The sequence below is a fragment of the Thunnus maccoyii genome, chromosome 22, assembly GCF_910596095.1.
Source record: "Thunnus maccoyii chromosome 22, fThuMac1.1, whole genome shotgun sequence".
Classification (NCBI taxonomy): domain Eukaryota; kingdom Metazoa; phylum Chordata; class Actinopteri; order Scombriformes; family Scombridae; genus Thunnus; species Thunnus maccoyii.
Genome location: NC_056554.1, coordinates 15,216,245 through 15,238,205, shown reverse-complemented (window position 1 = coordinate 15,238,205; position 21,961 = coordinate 15,216,245). Strand labels below are relative to the sequence as shown.

At 36.8% G+C, this 21,961-nt stretch overlaps 3 protein-coding genes and 1 long non-coding RNA gene across 4 annotated transcripts in view; 2 read left to right on the top strand and 2 right to left on the bottom strand.

Annotated features, from left to right (window-relative positions):
* Positions 1-12,567, top strand: part of LOC121889929 (leishmanolysin-like peptidase 2) — a 47,332-nt gene extending 34,765 nt beyond the window's left edge. The window contains exon 14 of the mRNA XM_042402166.1: positions 12,278-12,567. Coding sequence (XP_042258100.1) covers positions 12,278-12,476 — 199 coding nt within the window. The 3' untranslated portion in view covers positions 12,477-12,567. The remainder of the gene's footprint in view (positions 1-12,277) is intronic.
* LOC121889938 lies at positions 2,387-12,162 on the top strand. Its single transcript, XR_006093671.1, has 3 exons — positions 2,387-2,488; positions 2,594-2,725; positions 12,085-12,162. It is a non-coding gene; the product is annotated as an uncharacterized LOC121889938 (long non-coding RNA).
* On the bottom strand, positions 3,132-6,364 carry LOC121889931 (probable E3 ubiquitin-protein ligase ARI5). The gene is made up of 5 exons (XM_042402168.1): positions 6,259-6,364; positions 5,752-5,944; positions 5,508-5,608; positions 3,873-4,016; positions 3,132-3,752 (listed from the first exon to the last, which is right to left on the bottom strand). The coding sequence occupies exons 2-5, from the start codon at positions 5,915-5,917 to the stop codon at positions 3,297-3,299; spliced, it is 867 nt and encodes a 288-aa protein (XP_042258102.1). The 5' UTR covers positions 5,918-5,944; positions 6,259-6,364; the 3' UTR covers positions 3,132-3,296.
* A 430-nt stretch (positions 12,568-12,997) lies between the features above and the next one.
* On the bottom strand, positions 12,998-15,831 carry LOC121889930. Its single transcript, XM_042402167.1, has 4 exons — positions 15,561-15,831; positions 15,307-15,407; positions 14,058-14,201; positions 12,998-13,938 (listed from the first exon to the last, which is right to left on the bottom strand). Exons 1-4 carry the CDS (start codon positions 15,808-15,810, stop codon positions 13,489-13,491), a joined length of 945 nt encoding a protein of 314 aa, XP_042258101.1. The 5' UTR covers positions 15,811-15,831; the 3' UTR covers positions 12,998-13,488.
* Between the last annotated feature and the right edge of the window lie 6,130 nt (positions 15,832-21,961).

Below are 21,961 nucleotides of genomic sequence, written 5' to 3'. Positions count from 1 at the left end.
ATTGTTATTATTATTAATATTGTTTGACTTCACTCAACTTCTGGTCTATGGCATGTTATTAACATCACCTGTCAATCAGTACATTTACATGCACACTAGTCCCTGCTATGACTTGCTGGTTTTAATCATATCAGGATATGATACAGATATGGAACATAACCTGATTATTAATATTCTGTATGATCCAGGTTATACTGATCACCTGTGTCTTTGACGGGTCACATCCCAGACAGTCTGTCATTTCTGTATTAGGTGCAGGTATTCTCAGTACGAGACTTCTGATCATCTTTAAGGAATCCAAATTTATTTTTCCTTTTTGCTTAGATGATGACATCCGGATGATCCTTAGAACGGAGCCACTGGAGGAATCATCCAAGCTGTCATCCTGTGGGATCCAACACATGTCCACCATCCACTTAGTGCTGAAAGTGTCCGGAGGCTGATGTGGACGAGATGAAGATGAAAAAAAAAATCTGCTTCTATGCACCTACTCAGCTTTACGACACTTACTGACGTTATTCTCTCCTGTCTAGATTCTTGCTTGCATTGCATCGACTTTCAGATGTACATTGCTTTGGCTAAAAGTGTCTGCTAAATGAAATTGGAACAAAATGAAATTGTGAGAAAAAAATGTCCTTGAACAACACTGCTACAATTAATCTGATCTCACAAAAAGGAAATGTGCTGTAAAAACAAATAAAATGTTTACCTTTACTAATGTCCTCTGTGTATATATTAAAAAACAATATGAATTTGAACAGATCTCACCAGGCCTACTTAACTCACACAGCACAACATAACAATAATACATTATATTAATATGCAACACACACAAGTAATACATTCTGGTGAAGTTTACTCTTGAAAGATCACAAATTAACTCTTGGAGTTGAATAGGAAGCAGTTTATCAGACTGCAGCACACTTTGTTTATCTGCTTATCCAGAACAAAAACCCTCTATTGACTTAAACAAAAGATACAGAGACAAAGATCCTTAATATAGTTAAACTATGGAGGAAGTGGATGGTTTACAGAAATCCTGATTCAGCTGTTGGCTGCCTGACAGCTCTGAAAAAGCATCTACTTAACGGTTTTGCTTTTGCTTTGCTGTCGCAGAAAACAATCACACCTGATATGAACATTATTCATTGAATTAAAACCTTCCTTTCTATGTAGGAAAATATAAAAGTGTTATCTAAAGTAGTTAAAATAGTCATATTTACCATTTAGACTCTTAATTCTACAACCAGCATGGATTTTATAAAACCCTCTCATGAGTAGTTATGTGGTTTGGATAAAAAGAAGACAGGTTGTAAACTCTCCTGCAACAGAGTGACTGACACAAACACCACTGTTGTGTGAACACAATCAACTTTAAAAACACAGGGTATTAACATCAAACACACCCACAAGATCAAACACAAATTGAAATAAAATTATATGCACCATATACACAATATAATAACCAAGATCACAAAGTAATCACCATGCAGTGAAGCTGGTGCCACAAGTTATTTCACTACATGTATGATGATGTAATCAAAAGGTTTTATTGAGGACTTTCCACTGTTAGGAAAACACCCATCTACACTTTGTTGTTGTTGTTCAAAATTTGCTTTCATTATCACTGTCAGACATTTATAATATAAAATAAAAACATCACATTCACACATTTATGTTATTTACATGTACACAATAATGCCACTTGTGATGGACATCTTAACTCTTATATTTTTATGTTTTAACTTAGATGAAGATATCTACTTAAACTTTTGACCTTTGGAAAAATGCAAAAGTGAAACTATTTTACTGGCAGCTGCATGTGTAGAAAGTTTCCCCCAGAGAATAGCGTGTTATAAAAAAAGAGGTTAATCACATGATGAGTAATCAAACTGCTCGTCTAATCTAATCTAACAGTGATGATATTAAATGTAGGTGATTAATTTACAGTTTCTAAAAACTGCCATGACTTGTGGTTTGAAATTTGACACGATTTGAAAGAGAAAATAAACAGCAGCCTGCTGTTGCAAAGTTCACTGTCAGGTTATTGCCTTGCATGACCCCAAATGAAGAAAATGGTAAACGTTTATATACGTCAACTGAACTGGTCCACTGCTCTGGGTAATCAACCCCTCAAAACTGGAATAAATTCTATTTACTATCATGTGAATTTGTTGAAAAAGAAATTGTCTTTTAATTATTTTTCATTTCTTAATGTCAAGATGTCCAAGATGATTTGCATTTCTTACATTTTCCAAATTCTATGAAGCAGGAATATGCGGTCAGCTCTATATTTTTGTGTATTTGATTGTGATCTGTGTCATTTTATTGCTGTTGCAGCTTCACATTTTCACTCTTTTTTCCATATCTTGTTCTTCAGAGTGAGTGTTGGAAAAAGGAAAATGACAGACAGTCAGCTGTAGAGGACTGGAGCGGAGAGATCTTTGGCTTTGATAGTCGCTGTTTCTTCTCCAGCCTGAACAGACAGGTGTGTGTGTGAGAGAATATTTCTATGTTTTCCTAGTCAAAGTCATCTCAACTGTTTCCTATGTGTAACACTACTGTCCTCTTTCTCCACCTGTCTCTCTTTTAGAGTCACTTTCTCTTGTCCAGCAGCTCTGCATAGGGCCGCTGTTACAGACACAGGTGTACTGGACCTAACAGGTACCAGATCCAGGTGTCTGGTTCTGAATGGGTGGACTGTCCAGCAGGAGGCTCCATTCAGGTAACATGACACAACACTTAACTGACAATCAGCTGGATTGTTGAGAGATACTGTTGATGCTAAGCACTGTGTCAGAGATATTTTAAAATATACTTATCTATTACTTAAATAATTGTACAGTATACAGTAATATGTTAAAATATGTTTGACGCATAAGTTCTTATCTTTAGTTAACTGTAAGCTGGATGCTGCAGGAAGAACTTTTCCTTCTGCACTATTCAGATTTTGTTTACAGTGATTTTACAGATAAATCATCACAACTGATGTGACAATGATAGACTGATGTTCAAAAATGCTACAACACCAAACAGATCCACAGCTCTCATTTGAGATTCAAACATTTTATCTCTCTTTTCTTTAGTTACATTACATTACATTTGTCATCTTCATCATTTGCAGACTTATTTTGAAACAAACAGCAGTTATGATGATGATGATGATGATGATGATGATGATGATGATGATGATGGCCTCTGCTGCCATTTTCTCTCATACAAAACACACAGCTGTGTACATTTGTCAAAGACCACAGTGTTGCATCAACAAAAATCACAGTCTGGTGTTATTAAGATTATTTCCTCTTCCACACAGGTATAGAGGTTTGTCTGGAGGCGACACCACTGGAGCAAGGCTCGTAATGTTCACTAGACTCCAAACATTCAGCGGTGACCTTCAGACACACAAAGCAGAACTCCACCTTACATCGGGGACAGACGATGTTTTTACACTGAGTTTTGTTATGCTCCAGCAGTTGGCCACAGGTGGGACAGGCACGGAAGGAGGGACAACCAGTGACACCCACCACATCCTCAAAGATGATCTCTGGACACTTTCTCAGTGTTTCAAGTATCTGATTGATGCAGCCATCATTTTCACAGCGGTCTGAACGTGGAAATGGACCTTTCCATTCCCTCATGCACTGACAGCAGAATCTGTAGACCTTCTTTTTGTCAGCTGTGCAAACTGAGCAGAGGACACTCAGATCATTCAGGTCAGCTCTCATCACACGAGACTTGCAGCCAGGACACTGTTAAGTTGTGTTGTAAAAAAAGAAAGAAACAGTATATTTTTTAATGTATCGCTTTTTGAAATTACAACAAATATGGTATGAAAACAGGTTTTAAAATTGAATAATTAAAATACTTACTGATTTGACATCCTTAGAGTTGTTAAACATTTTCTTTTCAAACTCCCTCATTTCTTCAGGGGTCAGAAGAGCCATTTTACGAACCTCCTTGAAGGACCATTCAGCATCACAGTCAGTTTGACCACAGACAAATCTGCTCTCACCCTTGAACATTAAAAAGAAAAAAAAAAATCAGTCAAAGCAAAACCTTCATGTTAGAAAAAATAATAATCTTAATCAATAAGTTTCATAAATACAGCACTGATTTACCTGAACGTTAGTAATTCAGTTCTAAACTGTTAGAAAACAACTGTTATTTGTCTTTATTCTGAGAGGGTTGGGTAAGGGCGACTGTGCATTTTCAATGGCTGCCCCAAAACTTTGGAACAATTTACCTTTCGCAATTAAATGTTCCCCTTCTGTAGACACTTTTAAGGCTAAACTTAAGACCCACATGTTCTCTCGGGCCTTTGAGTGTCCTTAAAGCTTTATGTTTTACTATTAATCATTTATTTGTGTATGCACATGGGATAGTATTGATATGTCATCTCTACTCCTTGCTGTTACCTTGTTATGTTGTTTTGATTTACTTTTGTTATTTTATTGTACAGCACTTTGGGCAACTCTGGTTATTTTTAAATGTGCTTTATAAATGAACTTGATTTGATTTGATTTATTCTAGTGCAATGATTTCATTGTCTTTTTCTTTCTTGTTTTAAGACACAGACTCTCATTTCTACGAAATTCCTAAAATTATTACATTTACATTTAATTATATTTATTTAAAAATTGGAGCCAGGTTGAAATATTTTTACTCCACTGCTACTTTTTCATATGTTTAACAAGAAAATGATTTTTGAATATTGAGAACTCAATTATTCCTCCTCCCTCTCAGCCGGAGAGAAGGATTTCAGAGTACTCCTTTTGTGAAATATCCTCATAAATCCCACGACTATAGCCAAATCGTACATTAAAAATCATAGTACAGTGGGAATTTTCGTCGCGAATCCATTGATACAGGTTTGAAAGTGGTCTGACTTATAGTTTAGACGTCAGACGCCCCAGTTTGGCACAAAGTCCATGCCCAGAGATTGCCTCCCTATTGGTTTACATTGTAAAGTGTGATGTGGCACTTCAACTTTCAGGGCTTACTAGATCTAAACCAATCGAGTTATTACAAAGTTTTTAATAACTTTTGTTCAGCACAGTGTGATAAGTCATGTATTAAAGTTTGAAGCCGATTCCATTAAGCGTTTGATCGGGGTCCACAAAGTCATACTATCATGTGTGTATTGTGGACTTCCTGTTGGATTTAGGTCAGGGGTGTCAGCGTATGATTTGTTGATTTTTCTTGTTGAGACGAATAATTGAGTTTTGGTTCGATCTTTCTACGACATTGCTACGGGCCATGGCCGACATTTTAGATACATAGGTGGCGCTATAGAGCACATTTTAGCAATTTTGGGGGATCATTTTTATATTTTATCAAATTTTTCACCAGACCTGATGTGCGTGCCAAATTTGGTGAATTTTTGAACATGTGTAGGGGGTCAAATTTAGGGTTAAATGGCGTATTAATAAAGAAAGAATAAGAAAGAAACAATTACACGAAATACAATAGGGTCTTATTGGGTCTAATTATCAACATTAACCAACCTGATCCAACAATCTGCGACACCAGTCGGTGAGAGACATCGGAGTGACAGCATGACCACATGACATCAGCGCTCTGCGAGACTTGAAGCCAATGTACAAAACTATGAGACACAAGAAAAGTGTTTCAATATGTGGACCAATTGTCTCTCAGAACTTTGTCAGTAGCTAAAACGAGTAAATCATAGACTATTCTTTAAGATCACTGCTTGAGAAATTTAGAAATAATCGTCTGATGAGTACTTACAATCCATTTCATCCTCCCGATCAACAAATCTAAGTGTTGAGTCTTCAGGATCATAACACTTCTCCGTCTCCTTCTCCGTCTCCTTCTTCGTCTTCTTCTCCTCAGATGTTAAATCACTCTTTAGATTGGTAGCATCAGGTTTGTTTTTTGTCTGTCCTGAGCCCATCTTGAGTTAGTGTAACCCACCGATGTTCTTCTCATATTAATATGCAACACATACAAGTAATACATTTTGGTGAATTTTACTTTTGAAAGATCACTAATTAACTCATCTGTAATTGTTTAAGATGCAAGTAACTTGATTGTGGAGGAGTTGAATAGGAAGCAGCTTATTAGACTGCAGCAAAATTTGTTTATCTGCTTATCCAGAACAAAAAACCCTCTATTGACTTAAAGAAAAGATAAAGAGACAAAGATCCTTAATATACATAAAGTACGGAGGAAGTGGATGGTTTCCAGTAATCATGATTCACCTGTTGGCTACCTCTGAAAAAGCACCTACTTAACTGTTTTGTTTTTGCCTCAGTCACCGAAAATCTCTGTCCTCTGCTTTAAGGCTGGCATCCAGGCTTCCAGGCTCACAGCTCACTGAGTGAGAAAGAAACAAGAATGAAAAGAGTGAGAGAAAGAGAGAAGAAACAACTGAATGGCAGAGAGAAACATTTTAAACAAGAAGGACATCTAATTTATCTTGAAGTGATGTCAAGTTCTTCAGAAGAGTGATGACGTGGGTTCACTGTGAACTTGTTTATCTTCTTAGGAATTACTTTCCTAGGCTGGCCTCTGTTTCCCTCTCAGGGTTAATCACAATGAAAACAACATAACAAATCACATATTATGTCCCAGGTTTTTGTACATCTTGGCAACAAACTACAGTATATTTGCAGCAACTGAGCCACAGCTTAGAAACACACTTGGGTTGAGCTAAGATAACCAATATAACCACTCAGCAGCAAACATATCTTAATCAACTTGGCTACATATTTGAATAAACTTCAATTGTTAGATAGTAGGCTATTATCAATTATGAAATGCAAGTGGGATAAACAAGGTGTAGGTATAGATCAGGCCAAATAATGTTTAAACTAGACTTGCAAGCAGCAGTGAAAATAGTGTTGATTGCCGCCTCTCTTGTGCCTGCCAGGTGTTTGCTAGGATTATACCAATTTAATGTTAGCAAAAATTAAACGTAGTCACTAATTGAGTAACTAGATGCACAAATGTAGTTCTAATTTCTCAGTAAGATGTTACTGACCTTTTGGTTTGATTCCAAAAAAGGAGGATGAACGATGACTATATGATGTTTTGGCTCCAAAAAGCATCAGCATAGAGGATACTGGAGTATAATGCAGTCATGAGCCTTTGTCTCCTTAAAATACATTTTAATCTGAATTTCACAGAACCAGTAACCTGTAAGGCATTTGTTTCTTTGATTTTGTTAATGTCCGCTCATGTTTTATACTCTTATTATCACCTTTAGTGTTTTTTGTATATAAAACTATACCTGACAAAGTAAATGATTGAACATTTAGCCCAAAACTACAAATCCCTTAGTGGTCTATAGTTTTGGATACTGCTTGTCATCTTACTTTAACTTCTAGATGGTCAAAGGTCTCCTCAAGATATTTTACAGTGGCTATGAAAGTGATCAGCCAATCATAAATTTTGACTTGGACTCTGCTGCCAGTTTATGATAAAAAGGTATTTGTGTCAGTTAAAGGTCTATTGAAAGTCAAATGACTTCATGGAAAATGTTTTTTTGATTTTGGCACTGCTGAGTCTTCAGGATTCATGCCCTTCCCTGCACAAACACACACAGGGCCAACTCACACAATGATTAAACAACATGTGGGTTAAAATGTGGCAGGGTTTTTTTTTTTGCATGTGTTACAGACTCAGAATGAAACTCTGGGTCCAAACCGGTGCAATCAAGGGCAAGAAGAAAAAAATCGAGCATGGAAAACCTTCATTCAATGTGGAACTTAATTAAAGGCATCTATAATATACAATATTCTCATCCTTATTTATATATCTAGTCAACATTTTCACACAACCATCTGACAAAGATTTGACTCTGTGTATAAATAGTCACAAAAGTTGAAGGCTGCAAAAATAGGAAAATAGTCATCCTTGTTGGCCACACAAGAGAGGTCAATTAGAATTATGATCATTAATCTTAATTATGATTTTGCAATGTATAGGTCTTTTAAGGTTAAATGATTGAGATGCAAGCACAAGAAAACACCAACAAGTCCACTTCAATTACATACACATTTATTACTAATGCTACAGCTACAAGTACTAAAAACTACAACATTTTACAAACAAGACACAAGAGGGAAAGGAAACTGTTACACAAGGCTATGACTAATGAATGATTCAAATGCATCCTGACCAATCCCAGGGGTTGCAGAGTTCTGGGGGAGCAGAGTCAGTCCCCTCCTGTTCATGGACAGGTGGATTCAACTCCTGAATACGGTTATTCCATTAATCAAAGTATTAACAATTTAGCAATTGCATGATTCTTAATTTTGCGTTTTTGATAGTAGCTTTAGCATTCTGAGAGTGAAACAAGCAGAATGGTACTAAACATGCAGCCTGGTCACCAGAATAAAACTTTGGCATAGTATTTTTCTGCAAACCACAGAAATGCTGAATATCTACATTTCAACAGGTGTAATACATAACATATTATCATTTCATCAATATGTATCATATCAACATTTCTAAAGTGACGAAGGTCACATGAGATCTATATAGGCTCAGTTTCTTATCAGGAGGAGGAGAGGTTGGTGGATGGTTAGGAAGTTTCTTGACAGAAAATTGAAAGTTTGAAATCAGCAGAGAGCATGGTTTGAGACCACCTTGAAAAAAATGCCCGCTTCCTGTTTCAACTGACAAAACTAGGTATTTTTAGCGAGATGTCAGGAAATTTGCAGCCGTTTTTATTTTATTTTTTATTTAATTTTAACCCAAACCATGATCTTTCCCTAACCCTAACCAAGTGTTTTTTGTACCTAAACCTAACCAGACCTTAATCACAGTGTTGTCACATATAAAACATAATTTTTTCAACGTATAATGGCCAATATTGAAACGTAGACATTCAACATATCTGTGGTTTGCACAAACTTTCAATGCCAATGTTGGGTTGTGATTGGGTTGAAACATGATAGTGTTATCATGGATGATGGGATTATCTCAGTGGTAAATTTCTTGGCTTTGAGGCGGTAGAATAAAAGTCTAACTAAAGTACATAACAACACATATTGTGATATACATACACATACTAGCGTACAATTTTAATTGTCCTTAGAGAAAATCTAAAACTACATTTGTAATTCCATGGGTTTTACAGTCCTCTGTTCTCCTTGATCTGACTGTGAACAGCTGGGCTCCATGTCATTTGAAGCTGTGTGTGTGTGTGTGTGTGTGTGTGTGTGTGTGTGTGTGTGTGTGTGTGTGTGTGTGTGTCACTGGGACATGGCATATTATGCAGCATGTCTTGCCTTATGCTTGTTTGCCGAGTGATAAGTTCTTGGGTTGGTCAGTCAGGTCCTGAAAATCAAAGTCCACAGTGGGATTAAAGTTGGTGCCAACTCTTCTCTGTGTGTGACTGGCTCTTAGAGGATAACCAGTGGTGGGGGTATTTTATCCAAATGGTACTATCAGTTCACAGTGGGCTGTGAACTGGTCTTCCCATCTTGCTGGCTCTTGTAGCTTGAAGGATCAAAGATGGTTTGGGGTCTGGTTTGGTGACCATGCAGGAGATGGGGGATTCCCCATCTGATCCTTTCTGTTTGCAGGAGGTTTTTTAGATGGTCTGGTCAGTGAGGAGTTTGGGTCTCTCACTTATATGTTATCGGTCAGCATTCCTGGGGTGCTGAAGAAAGACCTGGTTGGTTGTTTAATTAAGGCTTGTGCTGTCTGCCTTCAAAACATGCAGGGACTTTACCCTACATTGCCGTGGTTCTTAATGTCTACACCCTGCATGGATATTGGCCAACCAATATGGATCTGTATTATGGGAGCCACATCTCCTACATCTTGTCTCTGGCTTTCCTACAAATGACCAAAGTTCACTGTAGTGTATTGTACAGTCTGGCGATCATAATTTCTGGGGGAGGATGACCAGAATGAAACTCCTCTTCCTTCACCATTTCAGGCATCTAACAGCACACCGCAGTCAATCCATTTACCTGACACAGTATGGTGGTGGTTTAGTGTTTGGGGGATACTAAAAACATACCTCCCCAACACTTCAAAACTGTATGGACCAGTAAATCAAGGCTCCAACTGGTCACATGACCCTTGAACTAACATTAACACTAGGCATCCTGAATTGAATGTATGCTGCACTGCCCTCTTATCCTCATTTTCATGCAAATTTAATTTACTTACATTTGCAGGCTTATTGAACTGAAAGTGACAAACTCGTCTTTAACATTTAAAGATGGGTCTCCTTAGTTTTATTTTTTGCCCCCTCTGTTAAGCTTTATGTATTTATAGAACAAAGCTAAATCAACAAAATGATTGGCCGAGATACATGTGACTGTCACTTAGCTATTCAGGACCATGGACAGCGCTGTTCGTTGTGTTTGGGGGTGCATGTGTAGGTGCCGCTGTCCATGGTGCTGAAACGGAACGGAGGCGATCGATAGACAGACAGATCACGTCACTTCGGTTTCTCAGCCTGTTTGCTTTTCGTCGTAGTAAACAGAATCAGGCCCTCATTACATTTCACCCCTAATGTAGCAAAGAGAGAAATGAAAGACTGTTGCGTTCTCGCAGGAAAGTTTGTCTTTACCTGCCACAACATGAAGGAATCACACTGACCTGCTGATCTACAGCAGCCCTCAGATTTTTCTTTTTTAAATTATATGTAAACATGATGTGTTGGTAAAAGGGTATTATAGGGCATTATAAGCTTTAGCTTCAGCCTAAACCATTTCGGACTGCAGAAATCTGTTGCCTTTAACTGTAGTACATAACTATAGAAAAATGTATACATTTGCAGACTGAAACAAATTCTACTCTCAATTCTTAAAAAAAAATCGAAATTCTTAATATGTATAGATTTCTTTTATAATTGTCAGCTTCCATTATTCATACAGTGCTTTGGCAAAACTGTATTTGGTTATGGAGTGAGAGAGAGAGAGAGAGAGAGAGAGAGAGAGAGAGAGAGAGGGAGAGAGAGAGAGAGAGAGAGAGAGAGCTGCCAACAGCTGTTTCTGCGCGCCTCCCCCTGCTTTGAATGTTTGTGATTGTTCTGATTAATAAATATATTCTTTGATTTTGAAACAGTAGCCTTACGTTGTCATTATTTAGCCTTTCTGATGCTATTGCATGGTTAAATTAATTAATTTTATTTTATGAAAAAAATTGCTATAACGTCTTAAAAAAGCACATCTATTTATTAAAAAAACGCCCCAGAAAAAGGGACACTTCCTCTCTAGGAGGTCAAAAAGAGGAGGGGCTCAAGCCCCCTTTGGAGTCTAATTATGCACGTGCCTAAATAGTAATATATTATGATTATATACTGATACGTGTAATATGATAGAATGTAGATATATGTAAATATGAAAATACATATGTAATATATAAAAGTGCTTGTTACAATGTGCCACATTAAGCAAGCAGCTCAATAAAAATATGTTGAAATATGTGAAAACGAGATAAGACATGATAAGATAAGACTTTATTGATCCCAGAGGAGAAATCCCCCTGTTACTGCAGAACAAAAACAGGTTGAGAGGTAAGAAAACAGATAAGGAACTCTCTGAATGAAATAAATAAAAAGTAAAATAAGAGATTAAAGAAATAAGGTCACATTCAAAAAGCTACGATATGATCATTACAATAACTTAGACTATATAGTGAATTGTGCAAATATTTGTGCAAAAGCAGTACAACCCCAGCAGCCACAAACGTCTGAAAAAAGTATATGTAGGTGGGAATTATATGTGCAATATACATAATTATGAAGTAATATAGTATTATTATATACTGATAAGTAATGTAATAGAATGTAAATAGATGTAGTATATAAAAGTACTTGTTACAATGTCCCACATTAATCAAACAGCTCAATGAAAATATGTTTGACGCAGAAGTTCTTATCTTTAGTTAACTGTAAGCTGGATGCTGCAGGAAATACTTTTCCTTCGGTACTATTCAGATTTAGTTTACAGGGATTTTACAAATAAATCATCACAACTGATGTGACAATGACAGACTGATGTTTAAAAATACAACAACACCAAACAGATCCACAGTTTTCACTTGATATTTAATCATATCATTTGTCTTTTCTTTGCTGTGTTTGTTTCTCAGATAAAAGGATACCAGGGTTTAGTTTTCTGCCCTGACAGGAAGTTATGTTTGTATGTTGACATTACTCCTCCCTCAGATGATGTCAACACATTTCCTGCTTCTATCACAAGTTGAGTTTTTACAGGCGCCCTCTTCCTTGATACTGACCTCTAACTGATATTAATCTCTATTGCTTTATTGCTTTTTTGTTCAGTGATCCCTTTGAGACTTTACCTTCAGACCAGGACGGGACCTGGTCTTCCCTCAGACCTCCTACAGAGTTCACTGTAGCCACAGCGCTCTGCTTCACCGCTGCTGTGTGTCTCCTGGCTGCAGTCATGGTGTCTTACAGGAAATGTTGCTCCTACAGGGTCAGGATCCACACTGTCCCAGAGGATCATAGTGACCTGTAGCAAACCTGCCTTTAAAAACTTTGAATAGAAACTTTCACTGTTAAAAGCCTTTTGATGGCTTGTTTTTTTCTCAGTCACATGTTTTAAAGGATTTGGCTGGCTCTGTATTTTTCTAATTATCAACAAATATCGTGCAGAGCCAAACCAATAATAAACTACTCAGCTAAAAGTACTGTATGTGTATCCAAAGCCTGAATATATGTCTCTGTGCCGTAGACCTCTGTTACTGTCCAAAAACTATTAAAAACACCTCATTGAGCCACATTGCTGCACTGGGTGACATCTTCCTTCATCCCTGAAGAGAGGACCGCCATGAAAATGATCATTCTATGTTAAATAGAAACAATGTATTCAAACAAAAGGTTCGTTTTATTTGAATTGAACAGGAAAAACAGCCAACTAATGAACATTACTTGCTGAGGGCCTGTTTTTTCAGCTGGTTTTGTTAACAAATGATACTGAAATAGTAAATAAAATACTATTATTAAATATAATATATTAATTAATATACTATTAACACAATGAAGAAAGACATGCAGTAAATGTACAGATAAATTATTTAATATTCTCTACAGTAAGTTTTAGTAAAAGCTGAAAGCTGGTTGAATTCTCTTCTTATATTATGACTTAGTAAAATATTATAAAGCAAATGAAGAGGAAGCTGTGAGGATTTAAAGATATTAGTACAAATTAGTGTATAAATGATATTGTATAGTTATGGAGAGTCAAGGTGTTAGATTGTAATTAAGCTACACAGTTCAGAGAGAAAGTCTCATATAAATCTTACAGTCTGTTGCTTTGATTATCTCTGTGGTGATGAAAAATCTATTTTTTTAAAAAATTGACGGAGAGATATTATTATGTTATCATTCAGGGTCTTAGTTTCAGACAACAGTAATAATGATTTTCATTACAAAATCAATCTTCAAAAAACAGAAGAAAAAGTGAAAATACAAGATTAATATTGTATAAAAACATCAACTGAGGCTAAAGCAATCTGGTGTTGTTAAGATTATTTCCTCTTCCACACAGGTATAGAGGTTTGTCTGGGAGCGACACCACTAGAGCAAGGCTTGTAAGGTGTCTTCTCACACTCTTTAAAGAGATTCAGACACACAAAACAGAACTTCACTTTACATCGGCCACAGATGATGCTTTTACACAGTTTTGTGTTATGCTCCACCAGTTGGCCACAGGTGGGACAGGCACGGATGGAGGGACAACCAGTGACCCCCACCACATTCTTAAAGATGATCTCTGGACACTTTCTCAGTGTTTCAAGTAGTTGATTGATGCAGCCATCATTTCCACAACGATCTGAACGTGGAAATGGACCTTTCCATTCCCTCAGACACTGACAGCAGAATCTGTAGTCCTTCTTTTTGTCAGCTGTGCAAACTGAGCAGAGGACACTCAGATCATTCAGGTCAGCTCTCATCACACGAGACTTGCAGCCAGGACACTGTTAAGTTGTGTTGTATAAAAAGAAAGAAACAGTATTTTTTAATGTATATATTTTTTTAAATTACAGCAAATATGGTATGAAAACAGGTTTTAAAGTTGCTTAATTAAAATACTTACTGATTTGGCATCCTTAGAATTGTTAAACATTTTCTTTTCAAACTCCTTCATTTCTTCAGGGGTCAGAAGAGCCATTTCACGAACCTCCTCGAAGGGCCATTCAACATTGCAGCGAGTTTGACCACATTTAAATCTGCTCTCACCCTTGATAATTAAAAAGAAAATCAGTCAAAGCATCAGTCAAAACCTTCATGTGTGAAAAAATAATCTTAATCAATAAGTGTCATAAATACAGCACTGATTTACCTGAATGTTAGTAATCCAGTTCTAAACATTTTCTTAAACAAGTGAGAAAATCATCCAGTGTGATCAGAAGATTTTTGAATATTGAGAACTCAATTATAGAGAGAAATGACTTGATAAGACAGATTTTCACTGTCAAGTCTATTTGTGGATGTTGGGTCAAATTAATACTGGACTACTGCATTAAGATACACGTGTGTATTGAAATTTGTGAAATGTATGAAAATAAAATAAGTCGACGGCACAATTATGCTACTGTCATCCATTTTTATCAGGTAATTATGTGTCACAGAAAACTCCATTTGAATTTCGCGATGAAGGTGATCATGTACAATAATTAACAACATTTACCACAGCCTGGTCGCAAGTATAAAACGTTAACAGTGTACGTTTCTGCAAAACACAGATAGCAGATTGCCACGTAGCATATCAACATTTCTAAAGCGATGTAGTTCACATGAGATCTATATGAGCTGACTTTCTTGTTTGGAAGAGGAGGAGTCGGTGCGGTTAGGAGGTAGTTTAATTATTTATTTGCACTGTAAAGCTGTGAATGTAGTTTATTTGACAAATGAAATACTTAAACTTATTGTGTGAATTTAGAAAAAAAGCTAAAATCACAGTTTACCACACTATATTTCCTTTATTTTAAAAAGGTTGGAAATCAGCAGAGAGCGCGGTTTGAGACCACCTCGAAATCAATACCTGCTTCCCCTTTCAACTGACAAAACCAGATGTTTTTAGCGAGACGTCGGGACATTTGCAGCCGTTTGTATTTTATTTTATTTTTATTTTTTAAACCAAAACCATGATCTTTCCCTAACCCTAACCAAGTAGTTTTTGTGCTTAAACCTAACCAGACCATAACCACAGCGTTGTCACATCATAAAACATTATTATTCAACGGATAATGGCCAATATTGAAATGTAGACATTCAACGTATCCGTGGTTTGCAGAAACGTTCAATGCCAACGTTTTGTTCTGGTTATTGGGTTGTTTACCAACCTGATCCAACAATCTGCGACACCAGTCAGTGAGAGACATCGGAGTGACAGCATGACCACAGGACATCAGCGCTCTGCGAGACTTGTAACCAATGTACAAAACTATGAGACACACAAGAAAAGATGTTAAGTGTTACAATTTGGGTTACAATTGCCTCTCAGAACTTTGTCAGTAGCTCAAACCAGTAAATCATAGACTATTCTTTAAGATCACTGCTTGGGAAATTTAGAAATAATCGTCTGATGAGTACTTACAATCCAATTCATCCTCCCGATCAACAAATCTAAGTGTTGAGTTTTCAGGATCATAACACTTCTCCGTCTCCTTCTCCGTCTCCTTCTTCGTCTCCTTCTCCGTCTCCTTCTTCGTCTCCTTCTCCGTCTCCGTCTCCTTCTTCGTCTCCTTCTCCGTCTCCGTCTCCTTCTTCGTCTTCTTCTCCTCGGATGTTAAATCACTCTTTAGATCGGTAGCATCAGGTTTGTTTTTTGTCTGTTCTGAGCCCATCTTGAGTTAGTGTAGCCCACTGATATTCTACAAAATAGGGAGGGATGGCAATAAATGTTTTCAGTTTCGTCTACTCGTCTTTCAGAGAGGTCATGTGACTTTGAGTGAACCATAAACACTGCTTAAAAACAGCCCCCCGTTTTAGTTTCTGTTATATCGGGATCTCTTGTACCAGAGCACACATCTGAAGAACATCGTCGCATATAAAATCTAAACAGTGACTCCAGTTCAAACTGTACAGGCTCGGTGGAAAAATGTGTATCGTGGTGAATGCAATTGGACCCTTAGGACAAGAAAAGTTCATCGATCTGTGCGAGAATGAAGAGCAGCTGAAGAAGATGACTGGACAGCAGCTGAGACAGAAAACTATTCAAAAATTCAGTCTATCTACAGGTACGTTTAAAGGCTCTTTATTAGACCCGAATACAGGGGCTGAGACATTAAAAAATGTAGGAAATGCAACACAATCGATTTATCCCTCCAAACAGCGCTGACACACACACACACACACACACACACACACACACACACACACACACACACACACACAAACACTAGTTAAAACAAATAAAAACTATGATCTAAAACGATATGTAGAATTCTGGGAATGCATTAATTAATTAAAAAAAACATATTTCACGTGAAAGTTATGAAGGATGGTGATAAAGGGCAGGACCGTCTCTGACAATTGAGGTTCCTTGGGCCAGACATCCATGCGTTGATCTTTTCATTATTATTATTATTATTATTATTATTATTATTTGACTTCATTCAACTTCTGGTCTATGGTTGTTATCAACATCACCTGTCAATCAGTTTGCTTCCTTTACATGCACACTAGTCCCTGCTATGACTTGCTGGTTTTAATCATATCAGCATATGATACAGATATGGAACATAACCTGATTATTAATATCCTGTATGATCCAGGTTATACTGATCACCTGTGTCTCTGATAGGTCACATCCCAGACAGTCTGTCATTTCTGTATTAAGTGCAGGTATTCTCAGTACGAGACTTCTGATCATCTTTAAGGATCCAAGATTTATGTTAATAACACTTTTTCTTTTTGCTTAGTTGATGACTTCCGGATGATCCATAAAGCGGAGCCACTGGAGGAATCATCCCAGCTGTCATCCTGTGGGATCCAACACATGTCCACCATCCACTTAGTGCTGAAAGTGTCCGGAGGCTGATGTGGACGAGATGAAGAAGAAAGAAAATGCACTCTATGCACTGCCTATTCACACCTTGACTACGTCCTATCAGAATTGGACTCACCTTTATGGCACTTACTAACGTTATTCTCTCCTGTCTTGATTCTTGCTTGTGTTGTATTAACTCTCAGATGTAAGTTGTTTGGATAAAAGCGTCTGCTACATGAAATTGTAAGAAAAAATGTCTTGCTCACTCTCACTTCTACAATGAATCTAATCTCATAAAAAAAAAGAAATGTGATATAAAAACAAATAAAATGTTTACCTTTACTAATGTCCTCTGTGTATATGTCAAAAAACAATATGAATTTGAGCAGATCTCACCAGGCCTACTTAACTCACACAGCACAACATAACAATAATACATTATATTCAAAGGCAACATTGCATTTTGGTGAAGTTTACTTTTGAAGGATCACTAATTAACTCATCTGTAATTGTTAAACATGCAAGTAACTTGATTGTGGAGGAGCTGAATAGGAAACAGTTTATCAGACTGCAGCACACTTTGTTTATCTGCTTATCCAGAACAAAAAACCCTCTTTTGACTTAAAGATACAGAGACAAAGTCCTTAATATAGTTAAACTATGGAGGAAGTGGATGGTTTACAGAAATCCTGATTCAGCTGTTGGCTGCCTGACAGCTCTGAAAAAGCACCTACTTAACAGTTTTGCTTTTGCTTTGCTGTCGCAGAAAACAATCACACCTGATATGAAGATTATTCATTGAATTAAAACTTTCCTTTCTATTTAACAGGAAAAAGTGTTATCTAAAGTAGTTAAAATAGTCATCTTTACCATTTAGACTCTTAATTCTACAACCAGCATGGATTTTATAAAACCCTCTCATGAGTAGTTATGTGGTTTGGATAAAAAGAAGACAGGTTGTAAACTCTCCTGCAACAGAGTGACTGACACAAACACCATTGTTGTGTGAACACAATCGACTTTAAAAACACAGGGTATTAACATCAAACACACCTACAAGATTAAACACAAATTTACATAAAATTATATGCACCATGTACACAATATAATAACCAAGATCACAAAGTAATCACCATGCAGTGAACCTGGTGCCAAGAGGAAGTTATTTCACTACATGTATGATGATGTAATCACAAGGTTTTACTGAGGACTTTCCAAAGTGCTGTTGGGAAAGCACCTAACCGTGATAATATTAAATGTAGATGATTAATTTACAGCTTCTAAAAAACTGTCCTGACTTGTGGTTTGAAATGTGACATGATTTGAAAGAGGAAACAAACAGCAGCCTGCTGTTCGGTTGTCGCCTCACATGACCCCAAATGAGGAAAATGGTAAACGTTTATATACGTCATCTGAACTGCCAAACCTGTCAAAATGTCCAAAATGATTTGCATTTCTTACATTTTCCAAATTCTGTGAAGCAGGAATAAGTGGTCAGCTCTATATTTTTGTCCTTTTAATTGTGATCGTTGCCATTTGATTGCCAACCCAATCGCCAGAACAAAACGTTGGCATTGAGCGTTTGTGCAAACTATGAATACGTTGAATGTCTACGTTTCAATGTTGGCCATTATCTGTTGAATAATGATGTTTTATGATGTGACAACGCTGTGGTTAAGGTCTGGTTAGGTTTAGGCACAAAAACCACTTGGTTAGGGAAAGATCATGGTTTGGGTTAAAATAACACAAAAAATAAAATAAAAACAGCTGCAAATGTCCCAACGTCTCACTAAAAACACCTGGTTTTGTCAGTTGAAACAGGAAGTAGGCATTAATTTCGAGATGGTCCAACACCTCCACCTCTTAATAAGAAAGTCATCTCATATAGATCTCATGTGAATTACGTCACTTTAGAAATGTTAATATGATACGTATTACACGTGTTGAAACGTAGATATTCAATGTATCTGTGGTTTGCAGAAACGTACAATGACAACGTTTTATTCTGGTGACCAGGCTGTTATTGCTGTTGCAGCTCCACAGTTTCACTCTTTTTTCCTCCTCTTGTTCTTCAGAGTGAGTTTTGGAAAAAGGAAAATGACAGACAGTAAGCTGAAGAGGACTGGAGTGGAGAAGTCTTTGGCTTTGATAGTCGTTGTTTCTTCTCCGACCTGAACAGACAGGTGTGTGAGTGTGAATGTTTCTCTGTTTACCTTTTCAAAGTATGAATATGCATCTTAACTCCTTCCTATGTGTAACATTAATGTCCTCTCTCTCCACCTGTCTCTCTTTTAGAGTCACTTTCTCTTGTCCAGCAGCTCTGCAGAGGGCCGCTGTTACAGACACAGGTGTACTGGACCCAACAGGTACCAGATCAAGGTGTCTGGCTCCGAATGGGTGGACTGTCCAGCAGGAGGCTCCATTCAGGTAACATGACACAACACTTTACTGAATGTAACTACAGTATAAATCAGTTGGGTTGTTGAGAGATACTGTTCATGCTAAATACTGCATCAGAGGTATTTAACCAGTATGTTCCTATTACTTAATAATAACTATACAGTATACAGTAATATGTTCAAATATATTTGATGCATAAGTTCTTATCTTTAGTTAACTGTAAGCAGGATAACTCCAATCCTCACTGTACAGGATCAGTGGAAAAATGTGTATCCTGGTGAATGCAATTGGACCCAGAGGACAGGAAAAGCTCATCAGTCTGTATGACAATGAAGAGCAGAAGAAGATTACGTTTAAGGGCACAATGGCTCCTCTACAAGACAGTGCCTCATGATCAGGTGAAGATGCAGGTGCCATCTTTAGGCCCTCTCAATTTAAGTTTGTGCCATACATAGCCAATATAGTGAATTTATAGCTAAATGAAATTCTGCCATCATTAATGTTATTATTTACACCTGTTCTTTTCCTACTGTGTCATAATATGTCTTCCAGGAAAGAAGACAGTATTGTATTGACAGTAAGACTGACACTTTTGCATCTCCATCTGCATGCATCAATGTTGTTTTGTATGAATCATTGCCATCACTGCAGCTGGCACATAGCAGGTATTTACCATACTTGAATAACAAGAATACACTGTAACAAATTTCCTTGTAAAATTACAGTGAACTACTGGCAGCTGTAGTTGTACTTTAACAGTTAATTGGTGTAAAAAAATATTACCGCATTTTGGTGTAGAATGTGAGGTTTACAGTTTGATACTGTAGTTAGACCTGCAGTAATACACTGTGTTTTTACAGTGCTGCTCTTGTAATTTACATGAACAGTTTCATACTGTAAGTGTTACAGTAAACAACTGAAAAGTTTTCCTCTTATTCATATGAATAAAAACCACTATAAATTGCAGACATATATTGTAAATAACAATGTGTCTTCAAACGTAATGGTCCAGTAATGAGATCAGTTCAGTTTTACATTTTAAAACACGTAACCCTTAATATCTATTACAAAAGAGGACGAGACAAGTGACAGCTTTATGGTACTGAGCATTTATTCAAAGGCTTTCAAATATCCCAAATATATTCAAGTATGTGTTTGAAAAAATAATTGTCAAGGTTCATGCCCTTTCAAAAGGGGTCAATGTGAATCTGTTAATTATAATATCCTGAACAGCAACTACTTTGCAAACTGCTGTTTTAAAAAATATAAAACCGCAAATAAACAGATTGCAGGACACACAATTTGTAATGCCCTCAAAAGTCCTCTGTTTGAATTGGCAGAAGGTCGACATCCAGGCTTCCAGGCTCACAGCTCACTGAGTGAGAAAGAAACAAGAATGAAAAGAGTGAGAGAAAGAGAGAGGAAACAACTGAATGGCAGAGAGAAACATTTTAAACAAGAAGGACATCTAATTTATCTTGAAGTGATGTCAAGTTCTTCAGAAGAGTGGTGACGTGGGTTCACTGTGAGCTTGTTTATCTTCTTAGGAATTACTTTCCTAGGCTGGCTTCTGTTTCCCTCTCAGGATTAATAACAATGAAAACAACATAACAAACCTATTATGTCCCAGGTTTTTGTACATCTTGGCAACAAACTACAGTATATTTGCAGTAACTGAGCTACAGCTTAGAAACACACTTGGGTTGAGCTAAGATAACCAATATAACCACTCAGCAGCAAACATATCTTAATCAACTTGGTTACATATTTGAATAAACTTCAATTGTTATGTGCTTTAGATAGTAAGCTATTATTAATTATGAAATGCAAGTGGGATAAACAAGGTGTAGGTATAGACCAGGCCAAATAATGTTAGCATTCACTGATGTGTGGTACAAGAGAAAACAGTCATCCAAAAATAATATTTAAGCTAGACTTGCAAGCAGCAGTGAAAATAATGTTTTAATACCATTAATTCAAACTTCCAACTGAAGAACATTGTGTGAAAATGCTCTCTTGTGCTTGCCAGGCGCTTGCTGGGATTATACCAATTTAATGTTAGCAAAAATTAAACGTAGTCACTAATTTGGTAACCAGATGCACGATTATAGTTCTATTTTCTCAGTATGATGTTACTGACCATTTGGTTGGATTCCACAAAGGAGGATGAAGAATTATTATATGTCCATGGTTGCATGTGACTTCTGTCCCTCCATTACCGTGGCGGTGAAAATGAAAACAGTATTTTACTGTCAAATTTTACAGTAGTTTAGTGTTGTCCATCAAAATTTACAGTATTTTACCATATTTAGAAAGAATAGTACCTTACTGTTAGAATTTGGCTGTATTTTTACAGCAATTTATTGTAGTGTAGTAAGAAACCCTGAATGTGTGACCACAGGGCACATATAACTCATATGATCTCAAGACAGCAGGATGAAGTGAAACTATGTTAACCAAGGCTGCTAAAAGCTTCTATGCTTAGAAATATGTGTGGAAAAAGTTTCATGTGAAAGAAGCATGCAAGTACTGTATCTTTAATATAAAGTAAAAATATGGATTAAGATGCAGCTACTAAATGATGTAAATGAGGAACAGAAAGGGTC

What these genes read in the sequence shown, in the direction of transcription:
- LOC121889931 (XM_042402168.1), bottom strand. Translation starts at nt 5,917, where the DNA reads ATGGGCTCAGGACAGACAAAAAACAAACCTGATGCTACCAATCTAAAG. An exon ending in TCGGGAGGATGAAATGGATT is followed by an intron (nt 5,609 to 5,751) that starts GTAAGTACTCAT and finishes TGTGTCTCATAG; the next exon opens with TTTTGTACATTGGCTTCAAG. An exon ending in ACTCTAAGGATGTCAAATCA is followed by an intron (nt 3,753 to 3,872) that starts GTAAGTATTTTA and finishes ACAACTTAACAG; the next exon opens with TGTCCTGGCTGCAAGTCTCG.
- LOC121889930 (XM_042402167.1), bottom strand. Translation starts at nt 15,810, where the DNA reads ATGGGCTCAGAACAGACAAAAAACAAACCTGATGCTACCGATCTAAAG. An exon ending in TCGGGAGGATGAATTGGATT is followed by an intron (nt 15,408 to 15,560) that starts GTAAGTACTCAT and finishes TGTGTCTCATAG; the next exon opens with TTTTGTACATTGGTTACAAG. An exon ending in ATTCTAAGGATGCCAAATCA is followed by an intron (nt 13,939 to 14,057) that starts GTAAGTATTTTA and finishes ACAACTTAACAG; the next exon opens with TGTCCTGGCTGCAAGTCTCG.